Here is a 27,758-nt window from a genome sequence, read left to right as displayed (position 1 = left end):
AAGTGTTCACTTGGAGGATTTATTTCTCACCTGACCTTCCAGGGGCGCTGCAAGCACACTAAGACAGGCATGTGCTCCCACAGCAGGAGGGCCCGGGGAGGTCTCGGCTGTACCGACAGGGTAAAATGAGGGGCCACAGCTCAGAAGCCTAAATGACCTGCCCACGGTAGCATGGCTTGCTGACAAGGGAGCAGGGACTTAAAGCCAGCCCCTGCCTCTCGGGCAGTGCTCTCTCTCAGAATGTCACCGCCTGGCACAGTTGGCTTAATCCCAGCTCCCCAGAAGACACACTTCCTTCTCAGATTCTGGGTCCTCAGCTGAGGCCGGGCGGTTCTTCAGATGGAGTTGCATAAACAATCAAACTTTAACGAGTTGGGAAGGTCCTGGGGAGGCTCCCTTCCTTCTGGAAGGGAAGCGGAGCTGATTTTCTCTGAGCTTCGGATTTGTAAGGCACTGAAATTAACTACAGCTGTGGGTGGGGGAGAACGAAGGGGGATGAGTAGTTGGAGAAATCAAGTTGATGGTCTTTCCTTCCGGCCCCACAGTGAGAATCCTCACCAAGTCTCCATTTTCCTGCTTGGCGTGGTCCACGCCTGACCCGCCACCGCATGCCGCAGAGCAGCGTGGATGCACCCCCACCGTGACTAGGCACGCTCTGGGGACCAGATGAGGCATGGAGGGTTGAGGAGCCAAGGATGGGCCCAGGATCTCCGGACCCAGTTCAGAGCAGGAGCCACTCGCTCCACCTGGGCTAGGGCAGGAGTCTGTGCTGTCTTCTCTGAGGACAAGGTCCTCTCTGAGACGTGGGGGGTGGCTGGGATGGGCCCGCAAGCCTAAGCGGGAAGGGGCAAGGGGCAGGGCATTACCAAGGGTGGCAGAGGGAACTTTGGACTGGGACCTTTGGCACAGCACATCTTGGGCCTGCCTGCCCCATCTGTTGCCCTCCCAAGAGCCCAGGGGGAGAGAGGAGCCTTCCTTGTCTCGGCGCGGAGTGCTTCTGGCTGACTGAAGCACCCGCAGTCCAGCTCTGGGGCATCCCTTCAACCCTTCCAGCCAAACCTGCGCCCAGGTGACCTCGCATGGAGACTTCCTGGACCCGGCGCTGAATCCGGAGCTCGCCAGTCAGATGAGGTGCTGAATGGGAAGCCACAGTAACCGCCGCTACACGTATCCAGCACCTCCAAGGAGACAGGCGCTCGACCTGGATGACTGTGGCCTGCAGGCGGGTACTGTTGCCCCCTTTCAACGGGCCAAGAGCTAGGTTCAGAGGGGTTGGGTGACTTGCCCGGAGTCACACAGCTAATGAGTGCCGGAACTGGGAACTGGACTCAGGTTGTCTGACTCCAGAGCCCATGTCCTTTGCACTCCACTCGGCCGCCCCTGGGAGCCGCTGGCGTGGTCCGGGTGAGATCTCTGGAGGGGTTTCTTTCTGGAAAGGTGGATCTGGGAGGGCTGGCAAGCTTGCCTGAAGAGAAGATGCCTCCTGCACCTGGGGGACGGGGCCCACCCACATGTCTGTGTCTTTCCGGGCCAGCCCCTGCTCAGTGCCTGGCGGCCTTGCAGATCTTGTCGTACACCTCGGGGAAGGCGTCCTGGCACCCGAGCTGCTCCCGCAGCCTGTGATACAGGGAGCCGTCGAACATCTCCCAGAACTCCTCCCGGCTCATGTAGCAGTCGGCATACAGCATCTGGAACCTGCAGAGCAGAGGAGGGGAGGCTGCAGGGAGGGGAAAAGGACCCGCGAGACCCCAGCTGTCCCCCACGCGTCACACGCCTTGTGGCGTGGGAAGTACTCCTGGAGGACCTCTCGTTCAACCCCCCTACCGAGCTGGTGGTGGAGGGCGGCACAGGGACGCTCGCCCCCATTTTGCCGAGGGGGCCACTGGGCTGCCTTCTTTTCATTTTTTTTTTTTTTTTTTATTGACTGCCCATATGTAAAGGGTACAGCTTGACTCAGTGTGACATTTGTATACAACCTTGAAACTGTCACCTCAGTCCAGCCCATGACCGCGGGCCATCACCCCCCAAACTTTCCTCATGCCCCTGTGCCGTCCGTCACCCCCACTGACCCAGGCAGAGCTGCTTTCTGTCCCCATGGATTCTGGACTTTCGTGTAAATGGAATCGTACAAGTCTCCTTTATCCTGGTTTTTGTTTTGAGTGTGTGTGTGTGTGTGTGTGTGTGTGTGTGTGTGTTTCCCAATCAGCTAATTATTTTGAGATGTGTCTGTGTTCAAGGCATCAAGCGTTTGTCCCAGGCCAGTTTCTGAGCGATGCCGTCCAGGGCCCGGCGTGGCTTTCAAGTCATGAACCCCTCCCTCCTCAGCTGCGCTCTTCCGACCCGGAGCAGCAGCCCCGAACCTATGTAAAACCACAGCGTCATCTGCTCTGGCAGGGGGAGCAGGGTGATGGTGGGGCTCTGGCCCGAGCAGCTGGGGGACGCTGGTGTGTTCATGGGAGGAGGACTGGAGGAAGAAGGGTGAGAAACCCTGCAATCCCACCTCTGTACTTTGGCGAGGTGCTTCCCGAACCAAGGCTGCTGGGGCCTCACGCTCCCTAGGCAGCCAGCCGGTCTGGCCCCGGGACTGATCACCGTGGCCCTTGCTCTACACCCCTGTGGCAGCACTCTGGGGCCGGAGGAAACGCACCACCCTCTGGGCCACTCACCCATGCACGCTTCGGACGAACTTCTCCAACTGCCGCATGCAGGACCTGGCTTCAAAGTGCTTCACCCGCGGCTCCCCATAGGCTCCAATGTCAACATAAAGCTCTGCCTCATCTCCCTTGGGGTGCACCAGGCCCGGCTGGCTGGGAAGGATGAACGGGCACAGCCAGATGGGGTAGACCTGGGTGGACCAGGGAGAGGGGCGTTGGTGCTTTTTCTCCAACAGGTGACAGGCTCACGGCTGGCCCACCCCACCCCACCCCTCCCCAGGGAACCCCCTCTCTGGCTTCACTCCCAATCCCCCAGGCCGCAGCCGAGAGCACCTCCATTTCACCGCATTAGTGGACACAATGTGCTCACAGAAGTGCTCATTAGCAGCCCCCATGCCTTTGCTGAGCCATCAGGGCTCCCCATCGGGGCCATCGCTGAGCAGGCCCGTTTTACAGCTGGAAAAACGGAGGCCCAGAGGGCAAGCGTGCCCAGGATCAGTCCCTGCCCCGGCTCACGTGGATATCGTTGTGGAAGGTGTGCACAGCCTGCGACAGGCACTTCATGGGCACCAGCATGTCCTGCACCACGTGGTGCTGCTCGTATAGCTTGCGCAGGGTCTCTCCCTGGGTCAGCTTCAGGAGGGAGATCTTGGGAGGCACCATCCAGCCAAAGAGGTAGCGGAAGATGGGGTTGTTGCCGAAGGGGATGATGTCCTGAAAGACAAAGGCTGGCCATAGAGACAACAGGCCCACGAAGGCTGTGTCTCCATGCGTCAGGGCCAGGTCCTTGGTCCGTGCTCGGGGAAGCATGACAGGGCACACTCCTCCAGCAGGAGGGGCACGGTGGTACCCAGGATTTGCCCAACTGGGTCTGGGTTTGATTCTCAGCTCGGACATTTACCCACTGCGATGGTCTGGGGTGGTTACTTAACCTCTCTGAGCATTGTTTCCTTATCTGTAAAACAGGACTTGAGGGAATAACGAAATACCAACTGGAAGGCACTCAGCCCAGTGCCTGGAGCAAAATAAGGTAGTTATAATTGCTGTTCTTTTGTTGGGGTCAGAGTGGCTGGCACAGAGCAGGCATTTCATAAGTGGTTGAAAAATACATGCTGTTGAACGAGAAGAGTGATATTCAGAGAGCTTAAGCAATTTCCCTGAGGTCACACAGCCAGGGGTGGCTCTCACTGGAGTGGGCAAGGTCTGGCTCAGGGTCATCGACAAGCCCACTAGTTCACAGCATCCCCCGAGAGCCTTCTCTGACTCCCATTCAACGTGTTACCGCTCCCCACCCCTCCATGCACAAAAGCAAGTTCTTCGTCACCTTTCAAGGCCAAGCTTGAGAGCTACCTCCGACCCTAGGCAGAACTAGCCACTTCTCTTCTCGTGCCTGTGGCCCTTCACAGCCTACCCCCCCAAATCGACCACACCCTGCGCTGCCCACCAGCTCCTCCAGGGCTCCCACCAGCTGGAAAGCCTGCCCAGCCCCAACAGCGGAGACCTTGGCCCCCAGCTCAGTATCTTCCCCCTCCCCTTGCTCCAAGTCTGTCTTCCCGAGTGTTCTTGTCCACCTGCTACCCCATTCTTGAAGCCAAGGACATTCCTGTCCACATTCAACAATTAGGAGGTTCCATGCTGGTCGCTGGGGTGATCCCTGTCCCTGTCCTCAGGTGATGAAGAGACAGGCCATGGGACTACTGTGTGGGGAGAGCTGGGACTAAAAGACGCAGGGCCCACATCAGCAGAGGGGTCAGTGGTGGCTTCCCAAAGGAAGCAGGGTGCTGAGTTTGGAGGCTGAGTGACTCCTCCCTCCTCTCCCCTGGAAGCGGCTCTCCCGCTGGCAGCCTGCTCCCATGAGGGAGGGACCCGTCTGCGCTCTGCTCTGCTGTTGGGTCTCAGCACACGACATGGGAGTGCAAGGTGCAGCACGGCTTTCATTGTTCCCTCGCTTGCTTTAGGAAAAGCCACACACGCCCACAGCAGAAATCCCAGCGGTCCAAAGGTCAGGCCTCCTTTCCCGTAGCCCCTCACCCCGTTTCCCCCCTTAGTCCCGACCCCACTTCCTTCCTCCCCGACCCAACTTCTTTCCCCTCCCCAAACACAACCACCATTAGGAATCAGAGACATCTGGTGCACAGACAAGCAGATGGGCTTAAAAAACAACAGCTCACTGGGGAGCCCGGGGGGCTCAGTCAGGTGAAAGGCTGACTGATATCGGCTCAGGTCGTGATCTCAGGGTCGTGGGATCAAGCCCCGAGTTGGGGCTCAGCGCAGAGCCTGCTTGATTCTCTCACTCTGCCCCTCCCCCACTCATTCTCTCCCCCACCTCAAAATAAATAAATAAACAAATAAAGACAGCTCAAAAATGGCATCTAACAGCCTCCTGCTCATCACTATCTCCTGTGCATCAGCACACAGAGAGCCATCACACATGCTTGGTCGTGGGTGCCTAACACCGTACTCACTTGCAGGGACCCACAAACTCGGGCTCCTGGGATAAATCTGGTCCACAGATAACATTTTACTGGGATACAACCAGGCCCATTCATTTACATATTGTCTATATGGGTAGAGGGAGCCTCTAGAGTGACCTCATGGTCCACAAAACCTAACCATTATCCGGCCGTTCACAGAGAATGTTTGCGGATCATTGCTCTCCTATATGGATGTTCCCTGATTTATTTCATCCGTTCCCTACTGATGAGCACTTAGATTATTTCCAGACTATTCCACCGAACGTCCTTTGTATATGTATCTTTGCCCATCTGCACGTTCATTTACCTGTAAGATAAATTCCTAGAAGTGGAAAATTCTGGTTCAAAGAGTACATGCAATTTCAATGGATACTATTTCAAGACTTTGTACCATTTTATACCCTCCCAAACAACACAAGAGAGCGCTGTTTCCCCACACTCAGGCCAAACAGTGTTCTCCCACTTCTGCCTCGCCTGTCATCCTGAGGGTGACAGATGAGACTCCTGTAGTCTTGTTCCACCCTGTCTTTAACTACGAGTGGGACCCATCACCTCTCTCACGTTTAAGCGCCTTTTGTATTTTTCCCCTAAAAACAGTCCTTTGTTGCCCGCAAGTGTCAGCTAGAACCATTCCTTTCCCCAAATCTCAACCTCAGAAAAGTTCAAGTTTTAAACAGCATGCCCCGTCCCGCCCTTCTCCTTTCCCACCTGTCCGTACCATCATTCATCTTTTCTGCCTCTGAGTGACCTCAGGTCCCGTGTCCCTGGCTTCACTCCTGGTCCCCTGCTCTTTGCCTGCCCTTGCCTTTTACCTGGGCCCAGCCTACTACTGGCCTGTTCTGCTCTGCTGGGCCCCACTACAGATCCAGGGGGCCTGGCCTGAGCCAGGACCCCAAACCTCAAAGGCAGGCCCTGTGGCAATGACGTTCTAAGAAACATGAACAGCCAAGAACCCCATGTAACATTTCCTACTTGTGTTACTTCCCTGTATTAGCCAGCCACTTACGCCGGCTGGCAATGAGGACATAAGAGGGAAGGGAAAGGGGGGGCTGCTCAGAGTCTCCTTCCTCTTCAGTCCTTCCTTACTTGTTAGTAAGCTGCCCTGGAGTGTTCGTGAAATGTGCATGTCACCGGGAGGGGAGATAAAAATAGCTGAGTTGGTTTTGTGCAGCATTTCTACTGGTCCATTAAGAATGAAATTCAGGGGCGCCTGGGTGGCGCAGTCGGTTAAGCGTCCGACTTCAGCCAGGTCACGATCTCGCGATCCATGAGTTCGAGCCCCGCGTCAGGCTCTGGGCTGATGGCTCGGAGCCTGGAGCCTGTTTCCGATTCTGTCTCCCTCTCTCTCTGCCCCTCCCCCGTTCATGCTCTGTCTCTCTCTGTCCCAAAAATAAATAAAAAACGTTGAAAAAAAAATTAAAAAAAAAAAAAGAATGAAATTCATATGCATGAAGAGTTAAACGCTCTTATATTTGTACTTAAAAGATGAATAGTAAAGTCATTCCAATAATTTAAGTTATTAATTTTTCTTTACTTAGAACATTAAATAGCAAATATTTATGAAGAGAGAGACTGTGGGAGAAAAGAAAAGGCTTTATCATTTAGTGCCTTTGATGGTACTTTTCCCCTGCTTTCTGCACTGGGTCCGGCAGATCATGTAGCTGGCCTTGACCCCAGGTATTGCCGATTAACTGAGCTGGGTGACGGAAGGGCTGGCCCAGGTATGACAGGAACGGACTGGGCAGTTCAGCACCCAGGCCAGGTCACATTTTGTTGATTAAAGGGTGGATTCAGCAAGGAGGAACTAGGGTATAGGGCTGCCTGGAGGAGGAGGAGTTAACCTCAGGGGAGGGGGAAAAGACTTGCTGGTGACATGGTTTATTACCCCTTCTTTCTAGAAGTCCCAGCTTCTGCAATCCCACTGTCGTGGACACTGTGGTGCTCTACCCAGATGCCCTGTGTGCAAATGTCCATTGTAAATCACCCATCATACAAGATTCTGCCTTTAACTTCAGGCCGGACAGCCACTGCTTAACAGCACAAAAATATAAGACGAACCTCATTATGAATTTGAACTCTGTAATCTTAAAAAACCCACAAATTCTGGGGTGCCTGGGTGGCTCAGTCGGTTGAGCGTCCGACTTTGGCTCAGGTCATGATCTCGCGGTCTCTGAGTTCGAGCCCCGTGTCGGGCTCTGTGCTGACAGCTCGGAGCCTGGAGCCTGCTTCAGATTCTGTGTCCCCCTCTCTCTCTGCCCCTCCCCCGCTCATGCTCTGTCTCTCTCTCTCTCTCTCTCTCTGTCAAAAGTAAATAAACATTAAAAAAATTTTTTTAAATAAAAAAAACAACCCACAAATTCTTTGCTACTCTGGTTGAGCGTGGGCTGGACTTGCTCTAACAAACAGCACGGGGCGGGGGGGGGGGGGACTGGCGGAGTGAGGAGACAGGTCATAACAGGCACCAAGGCCCCTGTTGCCTTGTCGTGAGGACACTCGAGCAGCCCACATGGCAAGGAACAGAGGCTTCTTGTCAACAACCGTGCGAGGGAGCCTTCTGGAAAGCAGATCTTCCATCCCTGGGCAAGCCTCCGGATGACGCTTGACTGCAACCCTAAGCCAGAGCCACCCAGATCACTCCCCAATCCCTGACCCTCAGAAAGCTGTGACAGAACCAAACATGAGAGTCATAATCTGGCAGATGTTTTAATGCTCTAAGTTTGGGGTAGTTGCTAATATACTCGATCTCTTACTGAGTTGCGTTACTTTGGAAGACCTGAGCCTCAGTCTCCCCATCTGTAAAGTGGAAAAGAAAGACCAGAGAACTCCCCCTCTCAGGGCTGTGAGGAAGATCAAGATCATGCGAGCACGGGGTCTGGCACAATGGCTAACGCGTGAGGAGCGATTACTGCACGTCACCGCTACCTCTCGGATGCCCTCCCCAGTGTCCTCTGCTGGTCCTCGTTCTCTCGTCTCTGTAATGTCCTTGCTCTTAACAAAGACACTCCCTATGGTGTCTCCCGCATTTGGCAAAACTGCCCGCCAACTGCTGGGCCTTGACACTGTCCGAGGGAGGGCTAACGGAGGTGGGGGAATCCCCGAGGCCCCCGGTCTTGATGACTCTCCATGCCTCACTCCTCCAATTTCTCGCCACGGCCCCATCACATTCGGCCCGAGAGACCTATTAGAACTGACCACCTCCTCCTAGGAGACCACCGGGCTTAATTCCTTTAGGCCTGTCACCCCTGTTTAACCCAGTCACCAGGGGCTTCCAGGTGCCCCGTTACCTGTTACCTGCTACTGCAGTGCAACACCCCCTTGTCTCACAGGCCCTCCCCTGTGCTCTCGTGGTCTGACATCAGCAAAGCCCCCCCGTTCTCAATCTCTTCTCTCAATATTGTCTTCCTCTCCCTGCTCTCAGCTGGAGCCTGGCTGGCCCCTGCAGGCCTCCTCGGCAGTATCATTTCCTCTCCCACGACCATCTGGGGTGGATGGATGTGAGGGAGGGGGCTCATACTGCTTCCTGCTGCCTCATTGGTGCTTCCCGACCGCCGTTCCTCTCCTCCAAAGGGCCTCAGCAACTTTGGTGATAGTTGCACAAGATCATGAAGGTTCTAAATACCACTGAATTCTATACATTAAAATGATTATTTTTAGGTTATATGACTTAGAAAAAAAAGAACCCACGTAGCCCATTTGAGGATCCACGCTCTGGCTCTTCCTCTGCCTGGAACGCTCTCCCCCCGAGCCCTGCCTGGCTTGTCCTCCCCTGCTCAGGTCCCTGCTCACAAGTCACCCCCTGAGAGGCCTTCCCGACACCCCTGTTTCAAATGTCACTTGCTCCTCACTCCTCCATGCACAAAAGCAAATTCTCGCTCACCTTTCAAGGCCAAGCTTGACAGCCACCTCTGACCCTAGGCAGAACTAGCTGCTTCCGCTTCCTGTTCCCGCGGCCCTTCACAGTGCCAGAGTCTGTCAGTTTGGCGAGGCTACTGACCCTCAAGGGCGGAACAGGTGTCTGTTCTGCCAGGTACCTGGCCCCGCGCCCCACTCGGTGGCAGACGGTCGATGCCAGCCTGCTATTAAGTGAGAGCGGTCTGTTCCCCCGGAGAGGAACGACCGTGTCGCCGTGCAACAGGGTGTCTGGTTCCCTGGGACAAAGCTGCTCTTTCCCCCAGGGAGACAGTGCGGTTGCAATGCCAGCCATCCTGGTTCCCTGCCCGGCCGGCCGGGGCAGGCCAGGACTCCTGGGAAACCCGATCCTCACCTGGAGCTCCCAGAAGATGCTGCGGGTGTGGCGGTGGTAGTAGTGTCTCAAGGGAATGTACTCCAGGCCCTCCTCGTTTGCCTTCAGGTAGTTCTCCACGTGCTTGAAGAACCAGGGCTTGTAGTAACTGCCAATACTATTCAGCTGCAATGACAGAGGGCATCGTGTCAGCTACAGACGGGGACCGAACGCCACCAAGGGTGTGACGGTGATACCCGGCTTCGGTTCCGCACCCCTGGCCTTTTCACAGCTTTCATGTCTGTTACCACCCTCGAGACTCCTGAAAACCCAGCGAGGCTGAGCGCAGCGGGTATCCTGTTAGCGGAGTATGGTCACGCGGTGCGCCCAGGGCCTGACAGCCAGTTCCCGACAGCCTAGAGGGCTCAGCCACCCCTCCCCGCACCGGCTGCTGCCCCTCCTCGCTGGGAAAACGAAAGGGCAAATGTTGAACAACGCACGGCTCCAGGCAGGGAGCACTCTTCCCTCCCGCCAGGCTGACCCCTCGTCACCAGGTCCCGCGACCGACAGCACTAACTGACCGTGGCACTTTCCCTGCCGCCTAGAGCGGGCCTCATGACCCTTTGGGCACTGCGCTCCCCCAGGCAGCCCCCATCGGTGAAGGACGCTCAGAGAATGAACCTCAAGCTTCCCTGGCACCGGGTCCCGTGGCCCTCAATGCCTGAATCTCATAGGGAGCCAGTCTGCTTCAGTCTTAAATGCTTCAGGACTTCACAAGCCGTGTGCCCTGGGATGACTTAGACTCCCTGGGCCTCACCTTCTTCTCCCAGGAAATGACATCCGGCCAGATGCTTTAGGAGAGAGGCAGGCTGGCGGCCCAGAAGGAGTGCCGGCTCCTGACCTGGGGCCAGACCCTGGCCCAGCCACCCGCCGTCTGACCTTGGGCAGGTCACCCTCTCAGCCTATTTCTTCACATGTAAAATGGCAGTAAAAATATAAACTCTGTGGCAGTTTTTCTGTGCTTCTTAGGAATCACACACACACACTGCCCTCGGGCCCCGGGTCAGACCACCTTCTCTAGGGGGTGGGAGAGGCATCTGAGTTTGATGGGGCGGGTGAGGTAAGATCACACCTGGCTGGGGCACAGCAAAGGGTTAGGAGAAAGCAGAGAGTAGAGGCCAGGCAGGAGGTGCAGGATGTTGCCGGGGGACCCTCAGAGAGGTAAAGGCAGGAGCAGAGGCAAGACGAGCAAGCCCCATGGTAGCTCGTGGAGGAGAAGAATCATAACAACGTGCTCCGGGCAGGTGTCACTGGCACCTATGTGTTCGTTCTTTATCCCTTCCACAACCTTGCAAGGCAGAGCCGTTCCCGTCTCGCTGATGAGGACACTGAGAGCCATCAAGGTTGAACAGAGCATCTGAGGCCACAGGGCTGGCAAGAGGTAGAGCAAGGACTCAACCCCTTTCCTTGTTGTGCAACAAGGCCAAACCTGGGCAGCAGAGAACCTTGAATGGCGGACTCTGGGAGTGTGAGCATTGTGGAAAAAAAAGAAAAAAAAATCTATTAATATTTTCTCCCAATTCCAAAAGCGACGTAAACGCCTTGTGGACACTGGAAACACTGCAGAAATATGCAACTTGGAAAGAGAAGACCCTTTAGAGCCTCACCCTCCAGAGGAACCTACAAACACCACGGGGTATTCGGTTTTCTTTTCTGCACATACACACTGATCTGTAAAAATGGGGTCATCCTGTACACTGTTTGCCAATTTGCTTGTTCTCCTTCCAACACACTGGGTGGACGCTGGGCAGGGTTCTTAGCCTCCCCGAGCCTTGCTTTCAGCACTGTATACCTCCTCCAGCAAAATGGAGCCATTACCCGCCCTGGAGTGGTTGGGAGACGAGAAGAGACAACGTGGCAAGTGCCCGGCACGGCGCCCGCGCACAGGGCACAGCAGTCAACGTGAATGATGCTAAATTATAACACTGAACTAGGAGTCAGAGACCTGAATTTAAATTTGCCCCATGCTAGCTGGGTGGACTCAGAGAAGTCTCTTTCCCTCTCTGAGCCTCGTTTCTTTGTTTAGAGAGGGAACTGTACCAGATGATTTTCAGTCCTTTACAATTTTAAAATGTTTTAAGTATACCGGTATAGATCAGGAGGCTGAAGAGTACCTATCCTTCGTTGTACTTTCAGATATTCTTCCCTTCACAGACAAAAGATATTCATGGCTACATGAACTAAAATAAGGAAAGACTGGAAGCAACTTATTTCCAACTGTGTGGCGACGGTTTAGTAAATGACAGGGCATTAGCTCAACACAATGTTCAGCAGTCATGAAATGACCGTTTTGAAGGCAACGTAACTGCGTGGAGAAATGCGTACATCACACTAAACCAGAAAATGCCGATTTGAACAGGCAACCACAGCTGAGGACAAACAAACTGAAAAACCGGACAAAGAGATGTTCTAACCTCGAACGTGACCCGAAAGCTGCAAAATAAAACGAGATGCTATTTTTAACCCTATCAGATTGGCCAAAATGAAGGCGCGATCCTATCCAGTGCTGGCAAGAAGGTGGGGGAAAGGCACTGTCACACGCCGTCACCAGAAGCGGACAGAAGCACAACTTTCCTGAAGGGCTGTTTGCTTGTAGCTGTCAGTATTTAATATGCTCAAACCCTTAAGTCAGGAATTCCAAATTTTGGACTCAATCCCACAGAACTGCTTGCACAAGAGGCCAAGGAGAGATGGCAGAGAATCTTTGATGCAATCTTATTTGTAAGAGCAAAACACCTGAAGCAGGATAAATGTTCATCGCTGAGCAATGGGTTGGGTCAAATATTTACATGCAATCGCGGGACACCATGGCATGAAAGGAGGGCACGTCCACGTGCACACGAGCACACACCTTGAAGAATGCTCAGGGATGGGGTGCCTGCGTGGCTCAGTCGGTTGAGCGTTGGACTCGTGATTTCGGCTCAGGTCGTGATCTCTTGGTTTGTGAGTTTAAGCCCCGAGTCGGGCCCTGCACCGTTAGTGCAGAGGATTCTGTCTGCTTAGGATTCTCTCTCTCCCTCTCTCTCTGCCCCTCCCCGTGCACTCTCTCTTTCTCTCTCTCAAAAAAAAAAAAAAAAGAATGCACAGTGTTACAAGTAGTTGCTCTGGGAGTGAGCCTGGGTAAAGAGACCCACTTTAACTTTTCCTTTTTCTTTATACACTTCAATATTGTTATGGGTAGAATAACATATTCTAGACAGGTTGGGTCTTTTCCTTCCTTTCACTCATTTACACGTTCCAAGTCTCTCAGGAATACAAATCCCGAAAAAGCTGCTATTAAAAATTATAGATTAAACTTAGGCTATCAATCCAGATTCCGAGGCATCAAATCCATCCTTCAAATCTCGGTTCTGCATTGGGGGATGTTTACGTGACTTCTCAGAGCCTCGGTTTCCTCATGTATATAGTGGGGTTGCAGTGAAGATAAAGGTTACACCTATCAAGAGACACACACGTATCTGGCAGGGGGTCAGGGCAGAGTAAATGGATGCTTCCATCCCTCAGACAGCTCTGACTTTAATTTTTTTTTTTTTTTACATTTATTTATTTTTGAGAGACAGAGACAGAATGAGCGGGGGAGGGACAGAGAGCGAGGGAGATCCAGAATGTGAAGCAGGCCCCAGGCTCTGAGCTTTCAGCACAGAACCGTGAGGTCGTGACCCGAGCTGAAGTCGGACGCTTAACTGACTGAGCCACCCAGGGGCCCCAGACAGCTCTGACTTTAGATCTCAGGGTCCAAACCCCAGGTGGGCTGACCAAGGCCACAGCCTCAAAGAATGTGCTGCCAGGGTCAGGGTGGGGGAACAGGCTCAGCCCCAGCCCACCCAGGCCTTCCTTCTCCCCGGGCCTTGGTCCTTGGTCCTTGGTCCTTGGCAGCTGACACCCTGGCCTACCTTGCTGGGCTCTGCCTCGTCTGTCATGACCCCTGTCATGATGACGGCCTCATCCAGGGAGTAGAGCAGTCCTTCCACGAAGTGGTTCTCCGGCCGCTGGGACTCACGGGTGAACTTGTCACAGATAGCCTCCAGGCCACGCACTGGCTCAAACCTCAGCTTGATGTACTTCTTGGCGGGGATGATGCGGATCTCGGCGGCCACCAGGAAGCCCAGGGTCCCACAGGACCACGGCACAGCGTAGAACAGGTCTGAGTTTTCCGACTGTGAGTCAGAGTCAACACATGCTGAGAGGCTGAATCCCCGGACCCCACGCCGTGGCACACAGCCAACGGGGTGCAAAGGACCCAGGGCCTCGGCTAAGTTCCTGCTGTCACTATCTCATCGTGTGAACCCGAGTAAGGAGCCCAGAAACATCAAAATGGGCCATTCCTCAAACCTACAAGGCTTTCGCAGTCCATTAGCTGTGAAATCCAACCTCCTCCTACCCCACCCCCCAGCCCCGCCCTGGCAGCCCAGAGCACTCACATTCCCACTTGAACAGTAAGGAAAGTGAGGCTCTAAGAAGTGGCATGGCTTCCCATGTGACCCGAGGCATCCCACAAGTCAGCACAGGGATACCAGGGCTCAGGCAGGGTCACCTAAGTCCCGACCCAGCGTTCTTCCCGCAAGACCTCATCTGGTTCTGCAATCTGCTTCTAACCTTATCATTTCTCGTTTCGGTATTTGTCTTGGAGACTGCTCATCTGGTCATTCTAATTCGGATTCTTTGGTTTTAACCAAGCGCTTTTTGAAAACGTCTAGCTTTGTCTGGCCCTTACCCAAGAGGACAGTCCCGTGGGGTCACTGCTCATGCTGTATGCACTTGGTGCGGGCGGGGTGGGGTGCATTGGGGCAGGGGACTGGAGCGGGGGAGCTCGGCAGCAGGCTGGCAGAAGTCTCTGCAACAGTGGACGTGGGCCATCTGGGCCCCCGCCTCGCTACACTGTCAGACAGCAGCTGTAATAACTGGGTATCTGCCGGGTACCCAGCCTCTACATTAGGAGCTTCACATCTGGCATCTACCATCAGCTCCTGATGATGCATTTGTCAGGTGAGGAAAATGGGCCTCAGAGAAGGGGAGCGATTCTCGAATGTTCGTCTCCTTTCTCTGCTGGTAATAAACAAGGTTGGAAGGCTGGGCCCAGGCAAGTGTTTCAGAAAACGTGCTGAATTGGTGTGAATCCTTGTCTGAGACCAGTGCTCTCAAGCCTGCCCCGGACTCTCTTCCGTGGGACCACCGACCCTGGTCACTCTCTGAACCATCTTCCTTTAAAGAGTCACTCTGTCCCTACCATCCAGGGGCCCCTTAGATAGGCTCGGCAATCTGAGTTTGTTTAAAGTCTCAATCCTGTCCCGCTCATTAGGGTAAAACACCTTAAATGTTTGCATCCCACTCCGGGCAGAATTATCTTTTATTTTTTCCAAACCACCCCTCTTGCCACTTTCAGTTAGACCTCACAGCATATGGCATAGAGCTTTGTGGCTCAGGCCTGACTTCCCTGAGAGAGGCAGAACGGAGTGATAAATTGTTAAGGGCATTGATCTGGGCGCCTGATATTCTGGGTTTGAATCCCAGCTGTGTGGGATTTCCTCGCTGTGTGTCCCAGGAAGGTTTATCAACCTCTTTGTGTTTTAGTTTCCTATCTATAAGATGTGGCTAATAATGTTACCTCAGGAAGTTATCGAAGGATTAGATGGCTTAATACATATGAAGCATTTATAATAGTATTTGAGCACGTGTAAGGGGCTATATCAATCTTTGTGATTATTATGAATACAGACCCAGACCGAAAAGGTGTGTTTGAAGTGAAGCATCCCCAGGGTCCCTCCCTCCCCAACCCCTGGACCCTTGATGCCCAGGGCAGGCTGGTGGGATGTCCCCCGTCTCTGAACTCACCGGTGTGCATCGCACAAAGCTGCCGTCAGCCAGGACCAGCTCGTAGGCGGTGCAGATGTGTTGGAACAGACCGTACTTGTGCGATGATGACTCAATGCCCGTGCCCATGATCAAGCCCCCTGCAGAGACACGTGTGTTAGCCAGGCAGAGCTGCGGGGTGTAGGTTCAAGGGGGATTGGGTAAAGGGCACTTCATGGGAGCTGGGGTTGCTCACAGCACAAGGGAGACGTGACAGGGCTGGCTGTTTGGGATAGATTTCCCATCTCTTTGGATCTGGAGAGGAGAGGGAAGGAGGAGCTAGGACAGGACCTGAGGGCTTTCCCAGCGTAGGGGAACGGATGTGAGAGCCTGTGAAAGGCGTTCACACCCTCACCTCTGGCCAGACCCAGCTTAGAAAACCATGTTCATTCATCTTAAGAGGGACCTTGATGAAAAGGGGGGTTGTCTGGGTGGCAGGATGCCGTGCTCTGTGGGAATAGTTACAGGAGCTAAAGGTGTTTGCCCTGGAAAGGAAAAGCTTTGGGGATCATGAATCCTGAGGAAGAAGAGAGAGACTAGACTTATTGTGTTCACTCTACAAGGCAGAACTGGAATAACAGACATGAGTCACAGGGACGCAGATTTGCACCAGAGAGGAGAAGGTGCTGCCTAATAACCTGAGCTGCTCAGAGATGGAAAGGTAGGCAGCGAACGCCCTGCCTTTGGGGCTAGGTGGAAAGAGATGGTGGTTTCTGTCACGGATGGAATAGTGGCGGCCCCTGAACCAACACGGTGCCTCAGCTCTGACCCTATAGTCCTCACCCACTGTGAGGTCATCCAGCTCGGGCAACACAGGCAGGGTCCAGCCAATGGAGGTCAGCAGGGAAGTCACCTGACCCATGGTCACCAAGGGTTCCACACGGACAATCTGTTGATACAAGAAGAGAGACCCTGGGTCACAAGGAGGCTGCAAGGGCCACTGGGGGCTTCTCCACACAGAAGGTATCATCCCAAATCTTCTCACACAATCACACAAGATTTCTACATGCCGCTTATGGCCTCCTTCTAGAATATGACACTAGCTTTCGTTACAGTGAATGGGGTTTCTGGTGCTGGGTTTGCTAGTGTTTAATCTCGTCCTTTCAAATATCGTTACACTTAATACTTAGATTATTTTTCTTTGAGATTATAGAAGAAGTGCTCATTTATTTGAAAGAAACAGCATATATGATGCAGACAAAAATCATCCATCCTACTTCTTCGTGTCATCCTAGCTATCAGTGTTAATACTGGAGTGTGTTTACTTTCAGCCTTTTTCCACAGCATGTATGGCTATTTTGCATGTCGTAATGTAACGCACACATAACACACAAATTCAGGCACGCATACACATATTTTTCTGCTTTGCTTTTTAAAATTTAACACTATGACCATCATCCCTTGCCATTAAATATTCTTGGAAAACACAATTTTTAATAGACACATTAACATGCCAACGTGTACTTCTGCTTCTAGTCCAGATGGAGCAACAGGGACCAGATTTACCCTGCTGCCTGAAAGCAGGAAGCAGACAAAATAAGCAAAACGAGAGTTTCAACATCGTGGACATTGGGCAATGACATTAATGACCCTGGGAGGCAGGAAACAAAGGGAGCTCTGTGAACGCCCAGCCTAATTCCCTGGAATCAGGCAGTGCAGGGAGGGGAAAGGCAGTGGAGCCCAGTGAACTCTGTGTTGAGAGCCGCAGAAGACCAAGGTGAATCGAGTTTGCAGGACAGAGCACTGGAGGGGAGAACGGCACAGAGAAAACTTCGAAGAACCGCAAAGGATCCCCACCGAGCGTTCAATGAAGTATGATCAGTGCATACACGTAAGGAAGTTACCTGAGGCTGAGGCTCGGGAAAGTGGCAACAATGCCAAGGGCTTGCCCAGGGAAGGAAAGAATATCTGTTCTCACAAGGCAGACTGGAGAACCTCAGGGTTCATAAGGCAATGGGGAGAGTATGACCTTGCCTCAGCAATGGGGAAGAACTATCCTTAGATTACCCGCTGCTTTGACCCCACCTGAAAAATCCAGACTCAAGAGGATCAAACTATTTCCCAGTAACATAGCTGTGTCCCAGAACAAAGCTCAAGAAGAGTTACAGGAACACAAAAATATTCAGCACCCAACAAGGTAAAATTCACAATGTCTAGAACCCAGTCGAAGTTTACCAGGTATGCAAAGAGGCAGGAGGATTTGACTCATAAAAGGAGGAAAATCAATCAATCTGTTTTGATAAAATAGGCCCAGATTTGGCAGAGATATTAAAATTAGCAAACAAGAACATTACCATAATTGTTATAAACCAGTAATTATATTACTATATTCCCTATATTCAAAAAATTAAGTAGAGATGTTAAAAAGACAGTAAAAAAGATCCTAATCAAACTTCTAGAAATGAAAACAACATTGGAGATGAAAGATACACTGGCTGGGATCAACAGCAAAGTAGACACTGCAGGAAAAAAGAGCAGTGCACTCAAGGACACAGCAATTCGAACTCTCCTAAAGGAAACACCCAAAGAAAAATTTTTTTACAATGTTTACAGTGTATCAGTGAGCTGAGCCCTGGAACAACTTTAAGAGGTCTCATAGATGTGTGACAGTCCTCAAAGGAGAGCAGGAGACAGAAAAAAACACTTGAAGAAATAATGACCCCCACATTTTCCAAATTTGGTGAAAATTATAATGGATCCCAAGCATAAGAGTTAGGAAAAAAAACTATACCAAGGGGCATCATAATAAAATTGCTCAAAACTAATGATAAAATCTTAGAAGCAGCCCGAAATAAAAAAGACATGTTCCACGTAGAGGAACAAAGATCAGAATGAGAGGTTGCTTTGTTGGAAACAATGCAGGAAAGAAGACAGTGAAGCATCTTTAACTTACAGCGAAAAAAAACCCTATCAGTCTAGAATTTCATACCCAGTGAAAACAACTTTCAAAAATGAAGGCAACCTAAAATGTGTTAGGATGGATTATCAAAAAACAAAACAAACAAAAACCTGGAAAATAACACGTGATGGTGAAGATGTGGAGAAATTAAAACCCTGGTGTACTGTTGGTGGGAATGTAAAATGGTATAGCTGCTGTGGAAAACAGTATGGCAGGTCCTCAAAAAAGATTAACCATAGAATTACCATACGATCCAGCAATCCCACTTTTGGCTATATACCCGAAAGAATTGAATGCGGGACTTGAAAAGGTATTGGTACATCCACATTCCTAGTGGCATTATTCACAATAGCTAAAACATGGGAACAACCCAATGTCCATCAACACATTAATGGATAAGCAAAATGTGGTGTCTGTACACACACACACACACACACACACACACACATACACACAATGAAATATTGTTCACCCTTTAAAAGGAAGAAAATTCTGCAATATGCTATAAGATGAATGAACCTTAAGGACATGATGCTAAGCAAAATAGATAGGCACAAAAAAACAAATACTGTATGATTCCACTTATGAGGTACACTGAGTAGCCAAAATCACAAAGATAGAATTTGTTCAGTGTACGCTGAGAAACAGTTAAGATGACTGTGGCGCCTGGCGGGCTCAGTCTGTGGAGCATGTGGCTCTTGATCTCAGGGTCGTGAGTTCAAGACCCATATTGGGCATGGAGCCTACTTAAAAAATATGGTTTGGCAACTGGGTGTGTCTGCTGGTTAAGCGTCTGCCTTGATTTCAGCTCAGGGTCGTGAGATCAAGCCCTGCATTGGGCTCCATGTTGGGCATGGAACCTGCTTAAGATTCTCTCCCTCCCTCTCTCTCTCTGCCCCTCTCCCCACCGACAACAAAATAGGTTAAGATGAGAAATTTTATGTTATATGTAGTTCCCCAAAATAAAAAAGAAATGTAAAGGAAATGAAGGCAAAAACAAGAAAAATATTTTCAGACATTACAATAGCTAAAAGCTTCATCACCAGCAAAATCACCACACAAGAAATGTTGAAGGAATTCCTTCAGGCAGAAAGAAAATGAAACCAGATGGAAACACAAGGGAATGAAGAAATGGTAACTACATCGGTAAGTATATAAGATTTTTTCTTATTATTTATATTTCTTCGAAAGATAACAGACTTTTAAATAATAATGTACTCTGGGGTTTTCAACATATAAAAGTATGACAACGATAGCACAAAGGTGGAAAGAAGAGAACCGGAAGTACTTTAATGCAAGACTCTTACAATATACATGACATAGGATGCTATCATTTGAAGGTAGACTGGGCTAAGTAAAGTGCAAACTATAAATCCTAAAACAACCGCCAAAAGAGCAAAACATAAAGTTACAGGTAAGCCAACCAAAGAGTTAAAACAGGATTACAAAAATGATTCCATAATCCAAAAGAAGACAAAAAAAAAAAAAAAAAATAGAAAATAGGAACAAAGAACAAAGGGACAAATAGAAGACAAAGAACAAGGTGACAGATTTAAATCAAACCTTATTGATAATGGCATTAAATAAAAATGGCTTTAACGTCTCAATTAAAAGGCAGAGATTGTCAGATCAGATTAAAAAGCAATATCTAACTATATGTTGCCTGTAAGGAGCACGCTTTAAATATAAGTGGACACCATGCTACCACTAGTCAAGAGAGAGATGAAATGACTTTATTAATCATATCAGATAAAGTAGATCTCAAAGAAGATAACTAGGAATAAAATCAGTCATTTCATAATGATAAAGGGATTCATCAAGAGGACATAAATCATTCAATCAAGAGGACATAAAAATCCTAAACATTTATATACCTATTAGCAGAGCTTCAAAATACATGAAGCAAAACCTGATGGAGCTCTAAGAGAACTAAATCCACAATCACAGGCAGAGATTTCAATATCTCTCTTTCAATAATTGATAGCACAGAGAGAAGATTTGTAAGAATATAGAAAGCTTGGAACAACAAACTTGAATCAACAAACTTGACCTAACTGACATGCCACCCTAAAGAGCAGAATATGTGTTAAAAAAAATGCACATGGAACATTTTCTGGGCATAGCCCATATTCTGGGCAATAAAGTAAGTCTCAGTAAGCTGAAAAGGATTCTAATCATATAAAGTATGTTTTCTAACCATAACCGAATTAAATTAGAAATCGGTAATAGAAAGATCTCTGGGAAATTCCCAAATATTTGGAAACTGAATAACATGCTTCTAAATAACCCATGAGTGAAAGCAATATCAAAAGGAAAACCAGGGATGCCTGGGTGGCTCAGTCGGTTGAGTGTCTGGCCCTTGATCTCAGCTCAGGTCATAATCCCAGGGTCGTGGGATTGAGCCCCACGTCAGACTCTGCACTGAGCGTGGAGCCTGCTTAACATTCTCTTTCCCTCTCTCTCTGCTTCTCGCCTGTGCACACGCTCACTCCCTCTCTTAAAAAAAAGAAAAAAGAGAAACCAGAAAGTATTTTGAACTAAATGAATGTGAAAAGATTCAAAATTTGTGGGATTGTTTTAAAACTGTGCTTAGGGGGAAAATTTATAGCACTAAACATCTATATTAGAAAAAAAGGCCTAAATCAATTACCTCAGCTTTCAACTTAAAAAAAACTAGACCAAATTAAGTGTAAAATTAAATGCAAAGTAAGTAAAAGAAAGGAATTAACAAAGATCAAAGCAGAAGTCAATGAAATAGAAAACAAACAAACCAAAAGTAGAGAAAAATCAATGAAACCGAAGCTACTTCTGTGAGATCAGTATAGTTGACTAACCTCTAGCTAGACTGGTACGGAAGAAAAGAAGAGTCACAAATGACCAATATCAGGAATGAAACATGTGGCATCACTACAGATTCTACAGGTGTTCAAAAGACAGTAGGGGAGTATTATGAATAACCTAGTGTCAATTCATTATACAACTTGAAATAGACAAACAGCTTTAGAGACACAAACTACCAAGCTCACCAAGAAGAAACAAACTGAAGAGCCATAGTACTATTATAAATTTTTATTTTGTAGATAAAAACTTGCTCACAAAGAAAAATCCAGGCCCAGATGGTTTCACTGTTAATTCTACTAATTACTGCATGAAGAAATAATACCAATTTTATACAAACTCCTCCAGAAAAATGAAAAGGAAGGAATACTTCCCAACTCATTCTTAGGGACTTATTATAAGGCGACAGCAATCGAGACAGTATGGTATTGGCATACAGATGGGCAAACAGATCAACAGAACAGAAGATTCTAGAAACAGACCTACGTATATGGACAATGATTTTCAACAAAGGAGCAAAGCCAATTCAGTGGAGAAAAGATTATCTCTTCAACAAAAGGGGCTAGAACAACAGGAAATCCACATACAAAAAAATATTTTTTCACCCACATTTGATACCATATGCAAAAATTAACTCCAAATGGATCAAGGTCTTAAATGTAAAACAGAAAACTATAATACTTCTAGAAGAAAACATAGGACTAGGGCAAGACTTCTTAAATAAGACATCACAAATACAACCTATGAAAGAAATTAATATACTGAACTCCAAACTCTGGTTTTCAAAAGAAGTCAAAAACTGGAGAAAATATTTGCAAATTGTGTATCTGAAGAAGGACTTGTTTCTAGAATATATAATAGGAAAGCAACCCAATAAAAAGACTCAGCCTAAGATTTGAACAGGCACTTCACCAAAAAAGATACACAAATGGCAAGTATGTACATGGAAAGATGCCCATCATCAGTCATTAGGAAAATGGAAGTTAAACCACAACGAGCTACCACTACACACCCATTAGGATTAAGACCAACCACACCAAGTTTATGATGATGTGGAGCCACTGGAACGCTCGTGGGAATGTGAAATGCGACAACCGCTTTAGAAAACAATTTAACCATTTCTTAAAAAGTTAACCATACTCCCATCATAGGATCCAGCTATCCCACTTCCAGGTATTTACCCAAAAGAAAGTTTAGGTCCATACAGAGACGGTACACAAATGCTCCTAGCCACTCGGTAATTGCCCCAAACTGGAAACAACCCAAATGTCCATCGATAAGTGAATGGGTAAAGAAACTGTGATCTATATAAACAATGGAATACTACTCATCAGTAAAACAGAACGCACTTCTGATACTTGCTTCAACATGGATGTATCTCAAAATTACTATGCTGAGTGAGGGGCACCTGAATGGCTCAGTTGGTTGAGTGTCTGACTTCGGCTCAGGTCATGATCTCCTGGTTTGTGGGTTTGAGCCCCGAGTCAGGCTCTGTGCTGACAGCTTGGAGCCTGGAGCCTGCTTCAGACTCTGTGTCTCCCTCTCTCTGCCCCTCCCCCCCCTCCTCAAAAATAAATAATCATTAAAAAAAAATTATGCTGAGTGAAAGTTGTCAGACAAAATAAAAAAGAGTACCTAATGCCTGATGCCATTTATATAAAACTCGAAATACAAACTAGTGATACAAAGCAGGCCATTATTTGCCTAGGAATGTGGGGGGAAAAGGCAGGTAGGGGGCTAAACAAGGGATTCCCAAGGGGCACAAGGAAACTTCTGGGGGCAATGGGTATGTTCATTGTCTTGATTGTGCATACATATGCCACAATTTATTGTCATTGGACACCTGTGCACTATTTCATATCAAGTATATATCAATAAAGCTGCTTACGAAAAAAGAAAAGACACAGGGACATTAAGCAACATGGCCAAGGCCTCACAACAAAATGCCATAGTGTGGATATACCATATCTAATAACTCCCTACTACTAGGGTATTGTGTGATCTTCCATTAGAAATAAAATTGTGACAGAAAGAGAAGAAGGGAGGGAGGGAAAGAGAGAGAAAGAAAGAGAGAGAAAGGAAGAAGGAAGGAAGTAAAGAAAAAAGGAAAGGAAAGAAAAGAGAGAGGGAGAAAGGGAAGAAGCGAAGGAAGGAAGGAAGGAAGGAAGGAAGGAAGGAAGGAAGGTAGGAAGGAAGGAAGAAGTGGTACAATCCCCCTGTGCTGTCTTTGATTTAGACTTATTTCCTTTTTCCTTATGCCAGTTTTCAAGAAAAACCATTGGACAGGACAAAGATTAAGCACATGTCTAAGTCTATTAGCAAGTGGGTCACGCTTCCTCCTTGCCGCCTCCAAAGCCCATTTTTTACCAGAATGCTTCCTTACTGGGAAGGGATAATAGGTTGCATTTTCTCTCTCCTCTTTGCCCACGATTACCCCATCCTTTCTTCCCATGAAACTGCTGACAATCAACAGGTCTCCCTGAGCTCAATTTGCCCCACCTGGGGAACAAGGCTATGACTGATCTCTTCCAAAGCTATGAGGTTTTGAAGGATGGCAGAGCCTTCTGTGATGACCAGGGGTCTTGGTCCCGTCCCCGCCGGGGTCTTCTTGGTTGAAGTTGTCTCCCTGTGAGTCACTTGCACCAGGGGTAGTGCCCTACCTGCTCCCCGAGCCAGGGAACTGTGGCACCCTCACCTGTTTCTTGGTGTCCACCTCCAGAATGTCCATCAGGTTGATCATGATGTTTTTGTGTGTCTTCTTGTACTTCCCGACCCGCAGCGAGACAGTGAGCCAGCCGGGGCGTCCCGTGCACATGAAAGTCTTGCTGCCCTGCTCCTTCCATTCCCGCACCTGCAACAGTGGGACAGAGACTGAGCTGGCCCCACCAGGGGTCCCCAGAGCAGCTCGCGGCCCTGTTTTCACGAGAGGGCGCCTGGAGTGACGCCTTCCCGTGTGAGCAAATATTTACTGAGCCTCTGCATCCTGCCAGGCCCTGGCAGGCCCACAGGCCTTTCCCTCTGAAACCTCCCCGGCTAGTGTGGCCAACAGAAAAGCCGAGGTGTTACCACACCCCCAAAGCAGGATGAAGAAAGGGCTAAAAAACAGGATCAAAGTGCTATGGAAACAACTCTAACTGGGAAGCTCGGGAAAGGTTTTGTAGCCGTCATAACACAACCTAACAAGGGAAAACCATCTACTGGGTGCCCCCACTGTGCCAGGCACCCACTGTACACTGTGGGTACTTTACTTCTCCCAGCAACCCCAGCAGGGCGGGATGACCAGCCCTCTTTTGTAGGTGAGAAAACTGAGAAGCAGAATAATTTGGTCAATCAACCAGTGAAGGGCAGAGCCCAGATTCACAGGCAGAACTGTCCAACTTCAGACCTGGAAAGATAGATGGGCTTGTGTTAACGGTCAAGAACAGAATAACAGTTAACACTCATTACTGAGGCTCATTATGTGCCAAGCCCTGTTCTAAGCATGTGTGTGTGTGTGTGTGTGTGTGTGTGTGTGTGTGTGTGTGTGTTAACCCCTGTCACTTGAAGGGCGAAAGTAGGGGCAGGGAAGGACCACCAATCCGATGGAAGGAAGAGCTTTGCAAAACCTCTACTCTAAGTGACCAGAACACAAAACACCGAGAGCAAACGGTGAGATGCCATGCCTATCAGGAACACGGGAGGAAGTGTCCCCTTCCTACTGAGAAGGACATCTGTCGCTGTGAGCTTCAACCACCCGTTTCCTCATCATATGCTTCTAATATTCCCATCTTCCTTTGGTCCAGGTGATGCTGAGTCTAGCCCTGCCCCAGAAGGTGGGCACAGGACTGAGGTCTGATTCCATCCTTCGGGCCATAGTGACAGGTTCAGGGATGGGCCCAGGATCCCAGTCAAGACAGTAAGACCTGTTCTAGGAGAGGCGCTCCCATTTTACTGGGGTTGCTGAGCTGGTTGGATGAAACTGCTGGGGTTTCCACAGGGAAACGGGTCTCCCTGAGAATGAGGTCAACCCGGAGGAAAGCAGAGCCAAAAGATGGCAGAGGGATGGAGAGTTGGGAGATTAGGGACAGGCGATCCTGGATCCAGTCATACCTGAGCCAGTTTTACTCCTGGATTTTTCAGGACCTGGGCCAATAAAATCCCCTTTTTTTTTTTTTTTTTAAATTTTTTTTTTTTCAACGTTTTTTATTTATTTTTGGGACAGAGAGAGACAGAGCATGAACGGGGGAGGGGCAGAGAGAGAGGGAGACACAGAATCGGAAACAGGCTCCAGGCCCCGAGCCATCAGCCCAGAGCCTGACGCGGGGCTCGAACTCACGGACCGCGAGATCGTGACCTGGCTGAAGTCGGACGCTTAACCGACTGCGCCACCCAGGCGCCCCAATAAAATCCCTTTTTGTTCAGGCCAATCTGAGTTTGGATCCTATCACATGCAACCAAGTTGTGGAGGACGTTGCATTGAAGCAAGAGCTGTTTGTGAGGCAAACCGCTCAACATGGGGGAGAACTTTCCTACCATCAGAGGCCAGAGCACCCTGTGAAACAGAGGTGTTCGAGCAGAGGGGGGTTACTGAGGAAGAGATTTCTGTGAAGGGGTGAGAGGTGGGATTCCACCATCAAGCAGGCCTTGCCCCTGCCTGACTCTGCAGTCCCAGGACTTCAAACTCAGCGATGCAGGAAACGAATTGTGGGTGCGTCGGATGGGCCACAGGAAGTGAGTCTGAGGTTTTAAAGCCTGAACCACCGGTTGGACTGGATCCTGATGCGAACCAAACAAGAATCTGGGCAGGGAGGCAATGTTCTTGTGACCACGTGCCAGAGAGAGGTGGGGACGGCCAAGATAAGGGGCAACTACTTAAGTGGCTGGGCAGATGGCTGTTACCACGAGCTAGGTGTGAGGCAACAGAACCAGACCTTCTGGGTGGAATGGAAAGGGCTGGGAAAGAAGATAGGTCAGAGTTCAGGCTCTAAAACCAGGCTGACCTGGGGTCCAGCCCCACTTACTAGCTATATCCACTTGGACACATCACTACGGCTTCAGCTTCAATTTTTCCACCTGTAAAACAGGCATAAGACCTACCAGGGGTGCTGTGAGATTAGAAACGATGGACATCAGGGGCATAGGCGGTGGCACATGGCAGGTCCAAGGCAGTGGGCTGGTTTGGGCAAGCCCCTTGTCTTCCTGTCCAGTGAACCCTATGGCTTCGTTCAGGTGAACAAGCGCTCACTGGGCTGCTCTGGGCCAGACCCCATGGGCCCGATGTGAGTTGGACAACGGTCCTTGCCTTCAAGGAGCTCACACTCTGATTGGTGGGGAGGAGGGGTGGACGGTGACAAATACATGGAGAATCTGAACAAGTGGAAAGAGCTAGGAAAGAGGGTGCAGCTGGGAAGGGAGGGTAGGCAGGGCTCTGGAGCTGTGACTGATCAACTGAGGCCAGGGCAGCCCACGCAAAGCAGTTCCAGACGCTGCATCCTGCCACCCAGTCCAAGGTCTTATCCTTCATGGGAGTGGCCCTCAGCATCCATCTTCCCACTCTTGCTTGCAGCACCCAGCCCTGCACCAACAGAACATGGAGGCTGCTACACCTGCGGTGAGGGTGGTGGCAGGAAACAGAAGCTCCTTGCAACCTAACACCCCTAAGAGAGGAACATAAGCAGGGGCAGAGGGAGCCAAGAAAATGCCCAGACCCGATGCTCATGCCAACGCTGGGCACGGAGAAGGAGGCTCCACTGTGAGCAGCGGCTGGGGCACAGGCTCTGGGGGCGCAGACACGGAGGAGGACTTCCAGAGTTACTGGAGATGCCTCCCCAAGGAGTGAACGCCAGGCCCTGAGCCGCGCCGCGAGGCTCCTCGCCCTGGCTGGGTGCTACTTTCTCACTTTAGTCCTTCAGTCTACAGGAGTCCACAGCTCCCGGCTGCTACAGAGTAACTCCAAACTCAAGGCCCCGCCCCAACCTAGCTCGGAACTGACTTCCAACCTCCCGCTCTGGACCTTGGCTCAAATCCGACCCTCCCCCTGACACCTCTTCCTCCCTACTTCCCAGTCTCTAGTGCCAGCTCCACCTCCCAGAGGGCCTCCCCGCTCTGAGACCGCTTGGGACTGGTGGCAGCCACCTGTGCACGGCTCACCTTCCCCTATCTCGTGATCCTTTATACCCCTCTGGGGACCCGCACGTGCTCCGCACATAGTAGGCACTCCACAGACACTGAGCAACGTTCTGTCCCCCGAAGGCCTTTGCTCACTCCGTTCCCTCTCCGGGAAGCACCCCCCCCCATCACATTTTGAGTTCAAACCCCCTCCAAAACCGGCGCACCGCCTGCCACCTCGTACCCGGCGTGGCGCTCTCAGCGCGCACGACCGAGTGCCGCGGACCGGCTCCGGTGCGCCCCGCCCGGCGTCGCTCACCTGCTTCTGGATGTCCCGCACACGCTGCCCGTGCAGCCGCGGCGCGCTGCTCAGCTTGAACACCACCCAGGCGCGCACGTAGTAGTAGATGTCGAAGATGAGCGAGAGCGGCAGGAGGAAGAGGCACACGAACACCCAGCGCTGGTGGATGAGCACGAACTCCAGCCCCTTCACGCGGACCCAGAGCAGGAAGAGCAGCGCGCACACGGCCAGCGACACGGCGGGCTCCATGGTGGGGCCAGCGGCGCGCCGCGCGGGGGAGGGGGTGCCAGCTCGCGCCGCCTGTCACCGCCACCCGCTCCTCGCCCGCCTGCGCCCGCGCCGCCCGCAGCCTGCTCCCGGGGAGTCTTGAGGT

The 27,758-nt window shown here is 50.4% G+C and overlaps 1 protein-coding gene across 1 annotated transcript; it reads right to left on the bottom strand.

The window, feature by feature from the left end:
- On the bottom strand, window positions 1-27,758 carry DHCR24 (24-dehydrocholesterol reductase). Its single transcript, XM_049617100.1, has 9 exons — window positions 27,404-27,758; window positions 23,693-23,848; window positions 16,044-16,149; window positions 15,243-15,361; window positions 13,304-13,567; window positions 9,393-9,536; window positions 3,171-3,368; window positions 2,667-2,845; window positions 1-1,695 (listed from the first exon to the last, which is right to left on the bottom strand). Exons 1-9 carry the CDS (start codon window positions 27,632-27,634, stop codon window positions 1,542-1,544), a joined length of 1,551 nt encoding a protein of 516 aa, XP_049473057.1. The 5' UTR covers window positions 27,635-27,758; the 3' UTR covers window positions 1-1,541.

Source organism: Panthera uncia, assembly GCF_023721935.1.
Source record: "Panthera uncia isolate 11264 chromosome C1 unlocalized genomic scaffold, Puncia_PCG_1.0 HiC_scaffold_4, whole genome shotgun sequence".
In the NCBI taxonomy this organism is placed as follows: domain Eukaryota; kingdom Metazoa; phylum Chordata; class Mammalia; order Carnivora; family Felidae; genus Panthera; species Panthera uncia.
Note: the sequence above shows the minus strand (reverse complement) of the source record. Positions and strands in the feature narration are given on the sequence as shown.